Source organism: Pleurotus ostreatus (genome assembly GCF_014466165.1).
Source record: "Pleurotus ostreatus strain PC9 chromosome Unknown scaffold_7, whole genome shotgun sequence".
Classification (NCBI taxonomy): Eukaryota; Fungi; Basidiomycota; class Agaricomycetes; order Agaricales; family Pleurotaceae; genus Pleurotus; species Pleurotus ostreatus.
Window position 1 is genome coordinate 3,130,209 of NW_023503162.1, and position 13,284 is coordinate 3,143,492.

General features: G+C 49.1%; 3 protein-coding genes across 3 annotated transcripts; 1 reads left to right on the forward strand and 2 right to left on the reverse strand.

The window, feature by feature from the left end:
* Positions 1–735: 735 nt before the first annotated feature.
* PC9H_010296 (uncharacterized protein) lies at positions 736–2,556 on the forward strand (the record flags this gene model as incomplete). The annotated part of the gene is made up of 3 exons (XM_036779790.1): positions 736–1,352; positions 1,440–2,255; positions 2,337–2,556. The coding sequence occupies 3 exons, from the start codon at positions 736–738 to the stop codon at positions 2,554–2,556; spliced, it is 1,653 nt and encodes a 550-aa protein (XP_036629179.1).
* A 2,690-nt stretch (positions 2,557–5,246) lies between these two features.
* Positions 5,247–5,578, reverse strand: PC9H_010297 (uncharacterized protein; the record flags this gene model as incomplete). Its single annotated transcript, XM_036779791.1, has 2 exons — positions 5,247–5,280; positions 5,328–5,578. The coding sequence occupies 2 exons, from the start codon at positions 5,576–5,578 to the stop codon at positions 5,247–5,249; spliced, it is 285 nt and encodes a 94-aa protein (XP_036629180.1).
* A 3,236-nt stretch (positions 5,579–8,814) lies between these two features.
* On the reverse strand, positions 8,815–10,620 carry PC9H_010298 (uncharacterized protein; the record flags this gene model as incomplete). Its single annotated transcript, XM_036779792.1, has 5 exons — positions 8,815–9,094; positions 9,443–9,659; positions 9,840–10,071; positions 10,131–10,436; positions 10,498–10,620. The coding sequence occupies 5 exons, from the start codon at positions 10,618–10,620 to the stop codon at positions 8,815–8,817; spliced, it is 1,158 nt and encodes a 385-aa protein (XP_036629181.1).
* Positions 10,621–13,284: the final 2,664 nt, after the last annotated feature.

Below are 13,284 nucleotides of genomic sequence, written 5' to 3' on the forward strand. Positions count from 1 at the left end.
CCCAGTTGAACAGGACGGTAAGGGCGAGCCGGAGGGGGAAAGAGAGGAAGAACGGGAACTAGAGTTGGCAGAAGAGCCGTATGTTCGTTGGATTAGACATCGGGAGACCTGTCGCGCTGAGAAGTGGGGTTTTTTTTTGACTTAGTTTTTTTTTTTGGGTCTTCGCCTTTCGACTTGTCGCTTTCACTTTCACTTCGTGGTACACATTCTTGGGGGATTGTGGACCGTCCACCAGACCGTCTCCCATTTCCCGTCCCTCAGAACGCACGTTGCGCATTTCGTGCAGGCCGTCTGTCTGTCTCTCTACCTGTCTCGATGTCCCCTTCCATATGTTCTCTGATTCTGTTCTCTTCGGCTTTCACTTTGCACTTTCCCTGTCTTCCGCCCTTCTGGGTTCCCTTCTGGACATATGGCATACTTCTGGGTGACACTTGCTGGCGCCGTTGCTCGCGGCGAGTTGCTTGTTGGGCCGATGACGTGTTGGTGTGTTGGCTTGTTGGTGATGTGGTATCGCTGGCATACTGTGTGTTGCGTGTAGCTGGCAAGTCGAGCCAATTCGGTTTGCGTGTCTCATGACATGGGTGCAGAGTGCACCGTACATTCCGGCTGCTTATGCGTTCGATTATGATCTTTAATTTCCATTAGTATTCATTTCTTTGTTTGTTTTCGTTTTCTATTTTTCTCGTTATCCTTTCTTAACTCCTTCGATTAATAAAATAATGAATATATGCTAACATGTCCTATTCCTCTAGCCGCCTATACCCACACCAGCCCCTCCAATCCCACCCTTCCCACTCTACCAACCCCGCTCAACGTCCAACATCTTCACACTCCTCTCGCCCCTCAACCCAACAATCTGGCTTTTCATCCTTCTCTGCTGCTCCCTCCACTTCGAGCTCTACTACCACGACGACACGTCAGAGGCGTACGACGCTCTCAGTAAATTGCAATGAGGAGAATGGGGATGGGGAGTCGCCGATTTCTGGGAACGCTAATTGGGGATATCCTACCCATACCTCGAATGCGCATGAATATGCGTATAATCCCAACCATCCTCATTCTCATCACTCGTCTTCCCATCTCAACTCGCAACAACAACACCAACACCAACACTCCAACGCGAACCATACCAATGGTACGGATACCACTCACCCCTCCGCCCCCTCGCATGAATTCCGTAGACGCGATGCCGAACAACGTGCTTCGACGCTGCGTTCCGATGAACTTATTAGGAAAGTCGAGCCCCATCGCGTGTTTTGTAACTTGTGTGAGAAGTGGGTGCAGCTAAAGCGGCATAGCCCGTATTGTGCGTACCCTTGGCGTCAGCATCGGGAGAAGTGTATAGCGAGGCAGTGAGTGCTTCGTTTTTTTTTATTTCTGCTTCTATTGTTTTTTTTTTCATTTTGGGGGTTTTTCTGTTGCTAACGTTTGCGATATAGTCAACGACGGATGGAGAAGGAGGCTGCTATCGCCAATATGCGTGCTCATCGTCCTCGAGCTTCGGGCCGCAGTATGGGCATGAGTATGGGGAACGATATGGGTATGGGGCAGGAGTTGGGTCTTGATGCTGATGGAGATGCTGATGCCTATGGGGAAGTCGATGCGGACGGGGACGTTGATACGTCCGTGCCTATGACCAATGGATCTCAAGGAGGACGAGGAGGAACGGGAGGAGGAGGGGATAGAAGTAGAGATGAGGACGAAGATGGAGAGGGGGATGCGGATGATTTGGATTTGGAGAGTGAGGAAGGTGTGGAAGGAGGGAGTGGGGATGAACATGGGAGAAGGAGGAAGAGGAGAAGGATGAGTAATGGGTTGGGCGTTGGGGTTGGTGCGAATGGCATTGCGAGAGGCGCAAATGGGAAACATGTTTCGGGACATCCTCTTGGTGGGACGAGAGGGGTAGGGATGTATGGGAATGGGAATGGGAATGGGAGTATGAATGGTGGTGGTGGGCCGATGATGATTGACGAGTTGGGCGCTGAAGGTGAAGACGACGTCGATGCTGAGGGGGAGCCATACTCGGAGGACCAGATCGTTAGGACGTATTCGCCTTTGCATTACGCACACCAACAACAGCATCAACACCAGCAACAGCAACAACAACGGCAGCAGTATAATCGTCGGCAAGGAGGTCAAGGAGGTCAAGGTCAAGGTATGATGAGGATGGGTTCGGGGAGAGGAAGTATGGGAGGTTATTCGAGATGGGGAGGTCAACCTGTTGCGTTGGCTGATTTGGATAGTTTGCCTGGTCGGTGAGTTATCTCCCACTTTTCATTTCTATCGTTCTACTTTCTATTTCATTATACTCGACTCTAAGTCTCATGATTACGCAGCCGCAACTTCATCTTCCTCGCTATCGACCATCTCTTCTGCACGACATATGAGAACTCGGATGATATGACCATCTCGTCTCTCCTGATTTACCTCAACGCGGCCATGCCACCTGACAAACACGAGGACTTTGATACTCCGGAAGTCGTGAAGGCGGTCGCTGTGTTCAAGGAGAAGGGTAAAGTCATATTTGAGGGAGATACATTGAGATTGGTGGATTGAACGTCTTCGATGGAAAGTGGACAGTATCGGTGTATGGGGATAAAGGTATAATGGATGAGGGAGCCATGCTATGTTGGGTTGGGTGATGGTGAATGGCGAACGGTGCTTATGCATACCTCCCGATCAACTTGGATATACCCGCGTACGCCTTGGGTCACTGGGTCCTTTCGCTGCGCCGCCCATCATGCATGCATCAATGCTAGCGCTCGCCGCTGTCCACTCTTCCATCATACATGTCTCTTTGTTCTACCTCCCCCTTCTCTTCCCCTCTTCTCGCCTTCCGAACGAATCCCGATTTCCGACTTGCGACCTGCGAACCAAACCAAGGAGCGATACGTCCTCGAATTTCATACCCCGTGCATTTCATCTGTTCCCATCTCCCGTGCAAGTGATCATACCTCCTCCTGGTCCCCACGCCCTGCTTTTTTGCTGTTCAGCTGTTCAATGCCTCAACCATTCAACCGTTTTGCCTTGTTCATCTTCGTCTTCGTGGCGCCTTTTGTGGTGTCTGTTTGTGGCGTTTGTTTTTCCGAATTTCCGAATTTCGGCAAGTCCACGACACGACACGATTACGCCCACGATACGATACGAGGTGCGAAAATGTTTATGATAAACATATCTGCAGTGTCCCTTGGCTGGTTTTGGAGAATGGGGTCTCGAACGTAACATGCGCGCTTGAGGATCCGATGTTTCCTCCATGCAAAGTGGTTTGGAGGTTTTACTCGCTCGTTTGATATTGCATCCCACTCCGCCTCACTCCGCCTTCGAATCACTGCATTCCTTTCTTGGACTTTGGACTCGATGTTTATGTTTCTTGATATCTCCCCATCCCCATCTCATCCATCCCAATCCCGGTTAACTATGTGTATTGTTTTGCCGTTGCTTTATCCATCCATCACTTAACATCATCATTCATCATTTACGGCCATATCTCCCGCATCGAACCTTGAACATATCCATGTTTCACCTTCCTACGGACATCCCATTCCGCAGCTGTCATTGTTATTCGACCCTCGCGTTCTTGTTTTGGTTGTTGTGCCCGTTAGTTAGTGCCCCCTTATATGTTTCTTACTTCCTTTATCTTTCTTGCTTGCTACCATCCCCCGTGCTCCGCTAATCACACCCAACTTATTATTCCTTTATACTGCTTTCCTTCCATTTCACGCCCACGCTTCTTGCTGCGTACCGAGGACTCGGTCACTCTCCAGGACCCTACATCTATCATAACATCTCCGCCGCCGTGTGTTTTACATGTTTTTTGATACGTGTTTTTGATGTTTTGCTTTGTTTCTATTTCTTCCTTTCTCCTTTTCTACTGTTTGACGTATTTCTATTATTTGTTTTGTTTGTTTTATCCATTTCCCCGTCGATTTCGCCCTGCGCCGACGCCGACGCACGCCACTGCTCACCGCGAGCTAGGCTGTTCAATCCTATGTCGTAGTAGGGTTGGCTTCTCGCCTAACGACGTATGGGTTCTTGACCATCACTTCCCCGGCAGTTCTATTCGCCTCCGGTACGGCAGACATCGCCACTGAGACAAGCGTCGACGCGGCTCCTCGATCAAATTCTTCCCTGCTTTCTTTGACTTAGAACTCGCCCTCCACCATCTATCATCATCATTATCGAATCCGAAATGGCCGACTATCATCAACCGTCGCCTCAACGAGCAATTCAAAACATCTCTTCATGCCATATATTTATCAAAGCCGCCTCCGTCTTGCTACCTCGACACTTGCTGCAAATCAAAAAGCCCATCATAGACACGCCTCTCGCAATCATCAATTTATAATCAGTGTTATACGACAAAACATACATACATACCCAGATATCTTGCACGCACACAGAATCAATGTATAGCGATAGCCTTTCTTGTCTTTCTCGTTTTCTTGACCATGTATGATTTTGTACTATGTACTAGCTACATACAGAACTCAATCTCAACCATATTTTGCAATCTATATATTTTATCTAAGTTTGATGCTAACCCTCATGATGCGTGTACGTCGCACACACACACATATGTTCCGACTGAACATACATATTTCGTCCTTGAGAACACCCCAGAGTGTTTGCACCAGGTGTGCATTGCATTCCAGCGCACCTGAGAGTATGCTTGTTATCGCAGTCGGGAGAACAATGGGAGCCGTCGAAGGCTTTTGATGGAAAGTAAGATAAGGCTGTGCCAGTGAAGCCAAGCCGATGAAGTCGTGGAGGAAAGCCAAAGTAAGGCGGGGATCGCGAGGACCCTGGAAAATGGTAGAAAAGGATTGAGGCCGGCGGGGGCGAGTCTGTCTGGTTGGATTTTCGAAAATTTGTCCGATTTTGAACAACCCTAGCTCACCTGGGGGAGAAATGTCTGATTTTCGGGAGGAGGCCCTTCGGGCCTCCCTAGTTGTCCGAAGTTGGGATTAGGGCTTTCTGGATCACAAATTTGTCCGAAATCGGCCTTAGGCCTCAGAAAAGTGCTATTTCGAGTCCTGGAGGCTCCCTAGAAGCTCTATAAGCATGTATAAGTAGTAATATAACTTGGTGGTGTAGGCTGCATTCAATAAGTAGAAGCTCTATTCGTCCCCTACAAGTTCTTTACTACCTCGTTTCCGCGACAGTACCGTGACTTTGACAAGGATCTTCAATGTGTCCTTCTCTGTTAGTAGCTTAAAAGTGTAAAGTCCTAATCTGACAATTCAGATTTACACAGGGTTTGTTGCGCTGGCACCGGGCGTACTACCGGGCATTCAAGACCATGGCAGGGCTGTTCTCTACTGAACTACGCGTCAGATTTGACCAGGTTGAAGAAGCTGCATTGTTCCGGAAGCACCATGTTGATGAAATCACGTATGGAAAGGTGCAACGGCGGCAACAGCTGCTGCTTCAATGATGGTGGAATCATGAGGACTGTTTCTCGTGCCCATTGTAGTTCGACCGGGGTTATACTCAGGTAAGGAGGCTTGTTCCCCGCGCGCCATTCTTCTCGGGTACTGTTGATAGTCGGGGTGTTTGTAACGTCAATGAGGACGGACATTGGGTTTAGAGAGTAGAGACCAGTGAAGGAAATAGCATCATAAATTTCCAAAAAAAAACTGCCACTAATTGGTGGCCAGACGACACCCCACAACATTACAAATGACCGAAGACGAAGGTACGGAAAGTACAGGATGTTCAAACATGGGACCCAAGGACCTCAGGCCTCCAGCGTGACCTTGGTGTCTGATTTTTCTCTCAGGCCTTGACTGGAGTCCCATAAATTGTCCGGGATATGCCTCCAGCTGACACTCATTTTACCCTCAAATCTGTCTGAAACGGCTCAAGCCGGGCGGCCTTCGGCCGCCATTTTTGTCTGAAATGGGATCAATCCTCTACTACCATTTTCCAGGGTCCTGGATCGCGTGGGAGCTGCATAATTTCGTAGTTGTGGCTTGGTGTCCACACGGATATTGCCGGCTCGTGGGAACCAACTGTACAGTACCTTCGAGTCTTTTTATCGGCGCGAAACTCTTCCCGGTTCTTCCCCCCTGCTGTTTCCTGCGATTTTCTTGTTTGCGCCTTTTGACTCGTCTTTTGGTTTCCCTTCGGACTTTTTCGCATTTATCATCCCTTCACGCATGAGACGGCAGCGGGGGATCTCCAGAGATAATTGATCTTTGGGGTGTTCATCATGTTGGGGTTTGCCCTCTTGTTCCACTGGTACGTGACGGTTCGCAACTAGTCGACCAATTTGGGCTTCCATGTCACACAGGCTGGCGCCCATTCGTCCCCGCTAGTTAGGCGGTCCCCGAGCGTATGCCGGACATCTCCTACATCTGTACGTCGGTGAACGCATCAGTACCACGTAGGTTAACGGCCTTACATCTCCCATCTTTCTCAGTTCCGCCCAAATCGCATTGTTAACTTATTGTTAACTTAACGGCCACTCTGCCTGTGCCCTCGTCTTTATCAAGCATCTCTCACAGCAGTACGTCGGTCATCGCATTAGTACCATACGCTAACGGCCTTATATCTCCCGCCTTATCTCAGTTCCGCCCAAGCCGCATTGTTAACTTATCGCTCTCGTCAGTGCCTAGCATATGTCACAAGTGGTATGTCGGTCATCGCATCTGTACTACATATGCTGACAGCCTCGTGTCTCCTGCCTTTCTCAGTTCGCCCGCATTGCATTGTTAACTTATTGGCCACTCTGCCCGTGCCCTCGTTTTTATCAAGCATTTCCTACAGTAGTACGCCGGTCATCGCATCTGTCCTAAATGTACTGACGGTCTTACGTGTTTCGCCTATCTCAGTCTCGCCTCCGTGGATATAATGTAGTAAAGCCACAGCACGTTGTGAGGGCTGGCCACCCTCGCCGTGTGTTTGTGTGCTTACCCCTAGTACTTACTCTTCGCGTACCTTACACAGCGTGCAGGATAACATATTGTTGCTAACATTACATATCCAATATGTGGAGTAATTGTGCAATAATCCTTCATTATAGAGTCGTGTAATATGTGATAAATATTTACTCACAATGAGAGGTTTAAGTCAGTTGAGGATAATACTGCCGTTGCTATCTCATACTCATTACATATTGGTCACACTCGAGATAACTGGGTATGACATGCTTAACGGAGATATTCTTCAGATAGCAATCAAAATAATACCGCAGATAATATCTGATCCTGCACCCAGTGTTATGCATCTGCGATAAGAAAACTGTGAAAGATACCCCCCCCAGGTTGACCCTTAAGCACTGCCACAACAGTTTTGCGACGAGTTTTGCGAGATCATACTCAGTGTTTTGCCTAAGTCTGTGTGAGTCATAAAATAATGACTTAGCCGGACCTAGGCCGGAATATTTACCGTAAAATGACTTGAAAATGATTTTGTGGGTCCCTTTTGGGTATCGAAGAAAACAGGTCAAGTCAAGTCTGTTAGTGTCTAAGTCAGTCATGGAAAGTCAGGCCACCATGTTCAACGCAACAGTCGCTCACGGTCAGTGATGGTCAGGTTAAGTCAAGTACAAAACCGTTCTCAGGCAATAAAATAAATTCATACTAATAGTAAACATGATGCAATATATATATGTAATCTGGAGGCGGGCGTAGTGGGCGGGGTGGGGTAGAAAGCCATCCATGGAGGCCGGCAGGGGTAGTTGGTTGGTAAGAAGGGGTGGGATCGTTTGGATACAAGGATATAGCTGAGTCATACATACAACTGGTTGGCTGGAGGCATCACATTGACGTTGAAATATAAGGTACTCACAAACCCCCTCCGTGTCCATGGCATGATGATTGCGTGTATTGAGTGGTCTGGAAGCTTGAACTTGAGTATGAGAGTCGGAATAGTTAGCGAAGCGCGTAGGGGAATGGGAATCCTGCCAGTAGTCTGTTTGCCAGGCGCGTGGATCCAGAGAGTTGGAGCAGTTGTTATCCACACAGGGCGCGTTACGGCGAGAAGAGATGTCAAGAGCTTCAATTCAGGGCCGCATTGAATGCCCCAAGTGTTGTGAACGGTTGTCGAAGAAATAAGTGGACATTGGGGATGTTGGTGAGGAGTTGAAACGTCGAAACGTTGAAGTCCAACAATTGAACTGGCCATCGAAATCAAAAAAGATTATGTAATTGAAGACAGGGGTCACCAGCGCCTGTCACCAGTATTCATGCTCTTCCAAGTCTCTCGTCTCGTATCTAAATACCCCTGCATTATCCGACATTCAGCACCCCCAAGATACCCCCTTTGTCACTTCCTGAGCAACTGCTCTTAGGCTAGAGCCTTAATGTTCTCTCGATTAATGCATCTTCGCCCCTGGGATTAGTTCCCCTTACATAAGCAATGTCTGAATCCTATTACTTTACGCTCCCATTCCCAGTCAAACTAAGTCACTGTAAGTTTGCTTTTCACTGACTTAAATTTCGTCGTGACCTTTCGCACAAGATCAAAAGAGGAAGGTGCCGGAATTTTTACATCAAAAGTACGGAAACTGACGAATTCCATCAAAAAATGGACTTACGTGGACTTTATGCTGACTTAGGCAAAATACTGAGCATCAGCTCGGAACAAAGAAAGCCATAATGATGAACGGGATGTCGCCGAAGAGGGTGGCTTCTATGGGGAAGCGCTATGGGAGCTTGACGGTAAGGATACAATGGTGACATGGGAGTCCCGCGCCTCAAATGGTCGGAGGAAGGTGCCAGAGCGCCGGCCATGTATATACATATATCATACACTTCGTGATGTCAACCCTGGAATTCTGGATTGAATGCGAAGGCGGGGAGCGATACCGGACTACTCTGTTTCGATGGGAACTCCGTCACTTGAGCTGGGGTGAGTACCTGGATGCTTCTGTTGCGAAACGTCTGGTTCGGAAGGTCGATGGGAAACATCATTGAGAGTGGGTTTCTGATCAATGGGGGCGGGGGGTCCCGGTACGGAAGGGACGGGGTTGCTTTTTGAGTCAGGAACTGCCTCTTTCGGCGGTTCTGTCGCAACGGGTACCTTCTTCTTCCTCATACCACGGCGGCTTTCCAATGGGTATTCGCATTGCAGCGAACGTCGTTGGCACTGACTACGATTGGCGTTCAAAAAGTTAGCCTTTACTCCATCAAGGATGATTAAGAAGCATGAAAGCATAAACCCCGACAAGCCCTTGTCAGGACCATGTCTGACACGCTAAAGCCGCGTGATGCCCACCTTATGCCCCTCGCAATGTGGACACCAGAAAATAAGCTGTCAGCCAGAAGGCGGGAGGGCGGACACACTCATGCGGTTGTTGGGATGCGAAAGGCCCACGGTGCTATCTGCAAGGCCAAACGATTGGAGAATTCCAAGCTCCAGGTGACGCAAGTCACCGGGGTAAAATGAGAATAAAACATCCCAGAATACCGATGGCAGTGAATGAAAACGATGTACTCACTTGCACGTGCGATCCTTGCTCCCGGGCAAAGGCGGCCCACAGGCGATCTTTCTACCTCGGCAGAAGAGGCAGGCCAACGGGGGTTTCTTCTCGGGTGGCTTCTCGTCTAACAGCGGGCTTAAGGGAGCTGGGGACATCTCAGGCTCGAGGGAATACGAAGAAGCGGGGTATGTCTCGAGTCGTGGGGATGGCGATCTCCGAGAGCGACTGGGACTACCTAGTAAACGATGATGAGACTGCCTATGACGAATGTGATGGGCATGGTAGGGACGGCTGGTCGCTTGGCGGGAATAGGCGGAAGAAGACCTTACTGGGGAACGGTGACAGAATGTGCTAGTAGTAGGCGATGCCGGCGTATCGAATGGAGGCGGGGTGGGATCTAGACTAGCCAGCGTACCAGAGCCGTGTTCATATTGCGACCACTCGGGGTGTGCTTCTCCGTGGTCCGATGGGGTACTCGAGTCTACACAAGTCTCGTACCGGTGATATTTCCAATGGCCGCCAGCAACTTTCATCGCTATACCATGCTCAGTATATACGGGTGTCATTGGCGAATCGACAACAAGGTGGGGCGGAACCGCCGCCACTGCGGGAGAGGCGCAAATGGACTCGTGGACTGGAGCGCCTCTCTATAATTATAATTAAGTCAGTATATAGACCAATTGAATCGTTACATAAAGAAACGTACGTTGGGCTGAGTGTCGTAAGAATACGTCGCCTTCGTCAGGCTGCTATCATTAGTTTCACGTTGGGTATGAGAAAGAACGAGAACGGTAGAGTCATCCTCCGAGAAACATGGGGGGTAGTCGCTATCCTTGATTTCCCTTGCGACTCGCGGGAGATACTGGCCAGTCGTACGGTCGTAGAACCACTCGCATGACAGTGGCACCATCGGGGGTAACCTGGCAGCGGGGAACGTGCGGTAGAACTCTTCTTCAATTTCACGAACTGTCTCGGCAAATGCGCCAGTTGACTCAGTATCATCCTCGAGCATCTGCCAAAGACGTCACGTCAGTCGTGCCTAGACAGTGGGGCGTACCAAGGTTACGACGCACCATATTCTGCCCACTGTAAACAGACATAGGGAACACTTCTGAAGGGCTTTGCGTAGCCAGGGCTCGAGGTACCTGCTGGGTGCCATGCGTGGATGAGAGGTAATCGTAATTAAGGCGATTCATAGTTGTAAGTGTAATACTGCAATAAGCGGGGAAATTTTGGAGAAGAGGGGGAATGAGTAAAGCAGTAAACTAGAGTAATATAATAATGATCATAGATCCGAAAGGATTGTTTACGAGGTCGACACAGTGAAGGACGCTAACCTTGACAGGTTTCGTCATCTGACCCTTTCTGATTACGAGAGTGCCAAATATCAGGATTACTGCCTTATCCGACGACACCCAGCAGAGGGTTTAAATTTTAACTTCCGGCTGCCCAGCACATTTAGTGAACGGCTGTCGCAGACATTAATGATAATGAACAACCATGAGAGAGATCAGTAACAAGTTCCCCTGGTATAAGAGACCGTTCTCACCCTCAGTTAAGGTTTCTCCGTGTGAAGAGGCCAATCAGGAGGCAGTAGTCGGAGCAATAGCAACTGACCTGAACTAACCTAAAGCATCGTAGACCTTGAGGCTTGAGGCCCCCGCTTATCTTGCTATGCACGATCGATGTTTTTTGCGTCAACACCAATCTGCAACGCGAGGCGGGACCGGCGCGCCATGGCGTAGCGCGTGTGGTAGCGCGTGCACGCTGACGTCTTCAAGTTGTACCTTCTGTAGAAATAGTATGGGAATGCGACCTCAATGAATTCGGTCTCGCCTCAGAGCCAGAAGGCATTGCGTCCGGCATGGAGGACCCAGGTCGGCTCCAGGGACTGACTTCGCCTGAGAAGTGCTGGGAAGCCACTGGGAAGGTTCAACAAAATAAAAGAAATCCCCGAAAAGAGGGTTCAGGAATCAGCGCCCCTTGACATCGCCTTCACCAAACTCAACTCACGGAAGGATAGCGGAGCTATGAATCAGCGTTTCACCCGAACTGACCACTCTTGGCGAGACATTCGATTGGTCAATGGGGTTGAGCGCGCAACCAAGTTAGTCCCATTCTCTTGGAGAAGCGATGCGGCAGGGACGTTCGCTACCAAAATGATGACGCCTCTATGGCTTCAATGAGGCGTGCGTAGACGGAAATACATTGAAGCCGGATGCTTGTTGGAGAAGCGATAACTGCTATATATTTAGCCTAGCCAAGACGAACTCACCCCTTCGGTAGTGTGCAGATATAAGAAGATTTGTTTCGTATTCCAATGAAATAGTGGTGTGAGATCTGCAGCATTGCATGGGCGCGTGGGTTCGTAGAGAGACAATGAAGCGACGAGGTGGTAGTATTATTAATACGTGTGCGTAGAGCCCATAGGGTTAAAAAGGGCCCTTTCGTAGCGGATGAGAGCGCACCAGCAGTAACATTGAATCGCACTACGCCGACTTCTTGCGTTTGGTTGTTTGTATCATCGAGGATTCCCTATAACCCCCGTATTAACTTCACCAAGGTGAGACCACTATCAGCACGCACACTCGTATTGACCCAATGGTCAAGTTTCCTCGGGGTTCTGCCGTGAAGACGAAAGTGGATGGTGTGATGGCCAGCAAGAGGCCCATCAAGCACGATGATAGTAGCGAAGAGCCATTATTCAGTCTCGAGAAGATACTATGCATATCGTCGAGTCAGTTTCTGAAATCTTCACAGGTGGTCGATGAGGAGAATACCAGCAAATGTTCTGCATAACTTGCCACAGGCGTGCAGGCCTTACCCCGTCCCCGCCCGGGCGCTTCTCGGTTGGACGCGAGGTATATTACGCAGCCTGGGGTCCGCATCGCGGCAGGCGTGAGGGCCTGTAACAAGATGGCCGTCTCTCCCCCTGGGTGCCTAAATCCCGTTGGCGTTCATGTGCTTACAGCCGTTTGCAGATCGATAGAGACTCTCCACTCCTGCTTGTTTATACATTGTTTGTTCCTATCGGAAATCTGAGCGCGCCAAGCCCTGCCGGCCCGAAGCGGTGACCAGAGTTTTCCTCATCGATGTACGGTCGGGGACAATCAAAAACAGCAAGTTTACATAGGTCAACCTTTTTTTTTGCCCTCAGACTTGTTTTTGTACGCATCTGGAGGTATCTAGTTTGATATTCCGTTGGGTCCGAAGTGATTCTATCGAGCCGATCAGGCGCTAGTTTTTGGCGGAGGCCCAAAATTTTGGCCACATCAAATAAAATAGGTAAAAATAAAATAAAATAAGGCCCTGTTCGGGATCCCCAGGAAGATCGTAACTAGTAGTTGTTGCCCGCGAGAATGTAGTTGGGATAATAAGAACCGATTTATGGCTAAACTAGTTGGGGGAAGGTGTTCGGTAGCCACTCTAACTACGTGTGAACCAACTAAGCAACATGTCACGCGTGACTCTGCCAGCTTCTCGTCTCCCTCGTTTAACACATATCAGCTCGCACAACGGGAGTAAAATACCTTCTTAAAGCTCATAATCCACATTTGACCACTCAGAATTGATGTATACATTTGGACTCTGTTTCAAGACCTAGCAGCAGCAGATACACCAGTACTGGCAGTATATGAGACAGCCAGGCCTATAGCTCATTGTATTTGATACTATCAGCACTTTAAGTTCACAGTTGAGGCTCAGTAAAAACGAAGGTGCGGGATAGGTATATTGGGCACCAATGTATGACTATTTGAATATTTCCGTGGGAATAAAAATATTGATTTCACCATTTGCGAGCCACTGAGGCCCTGTACATGGTCCATACCGCCACTCTAATCACTTGGGATGTTGCAGAG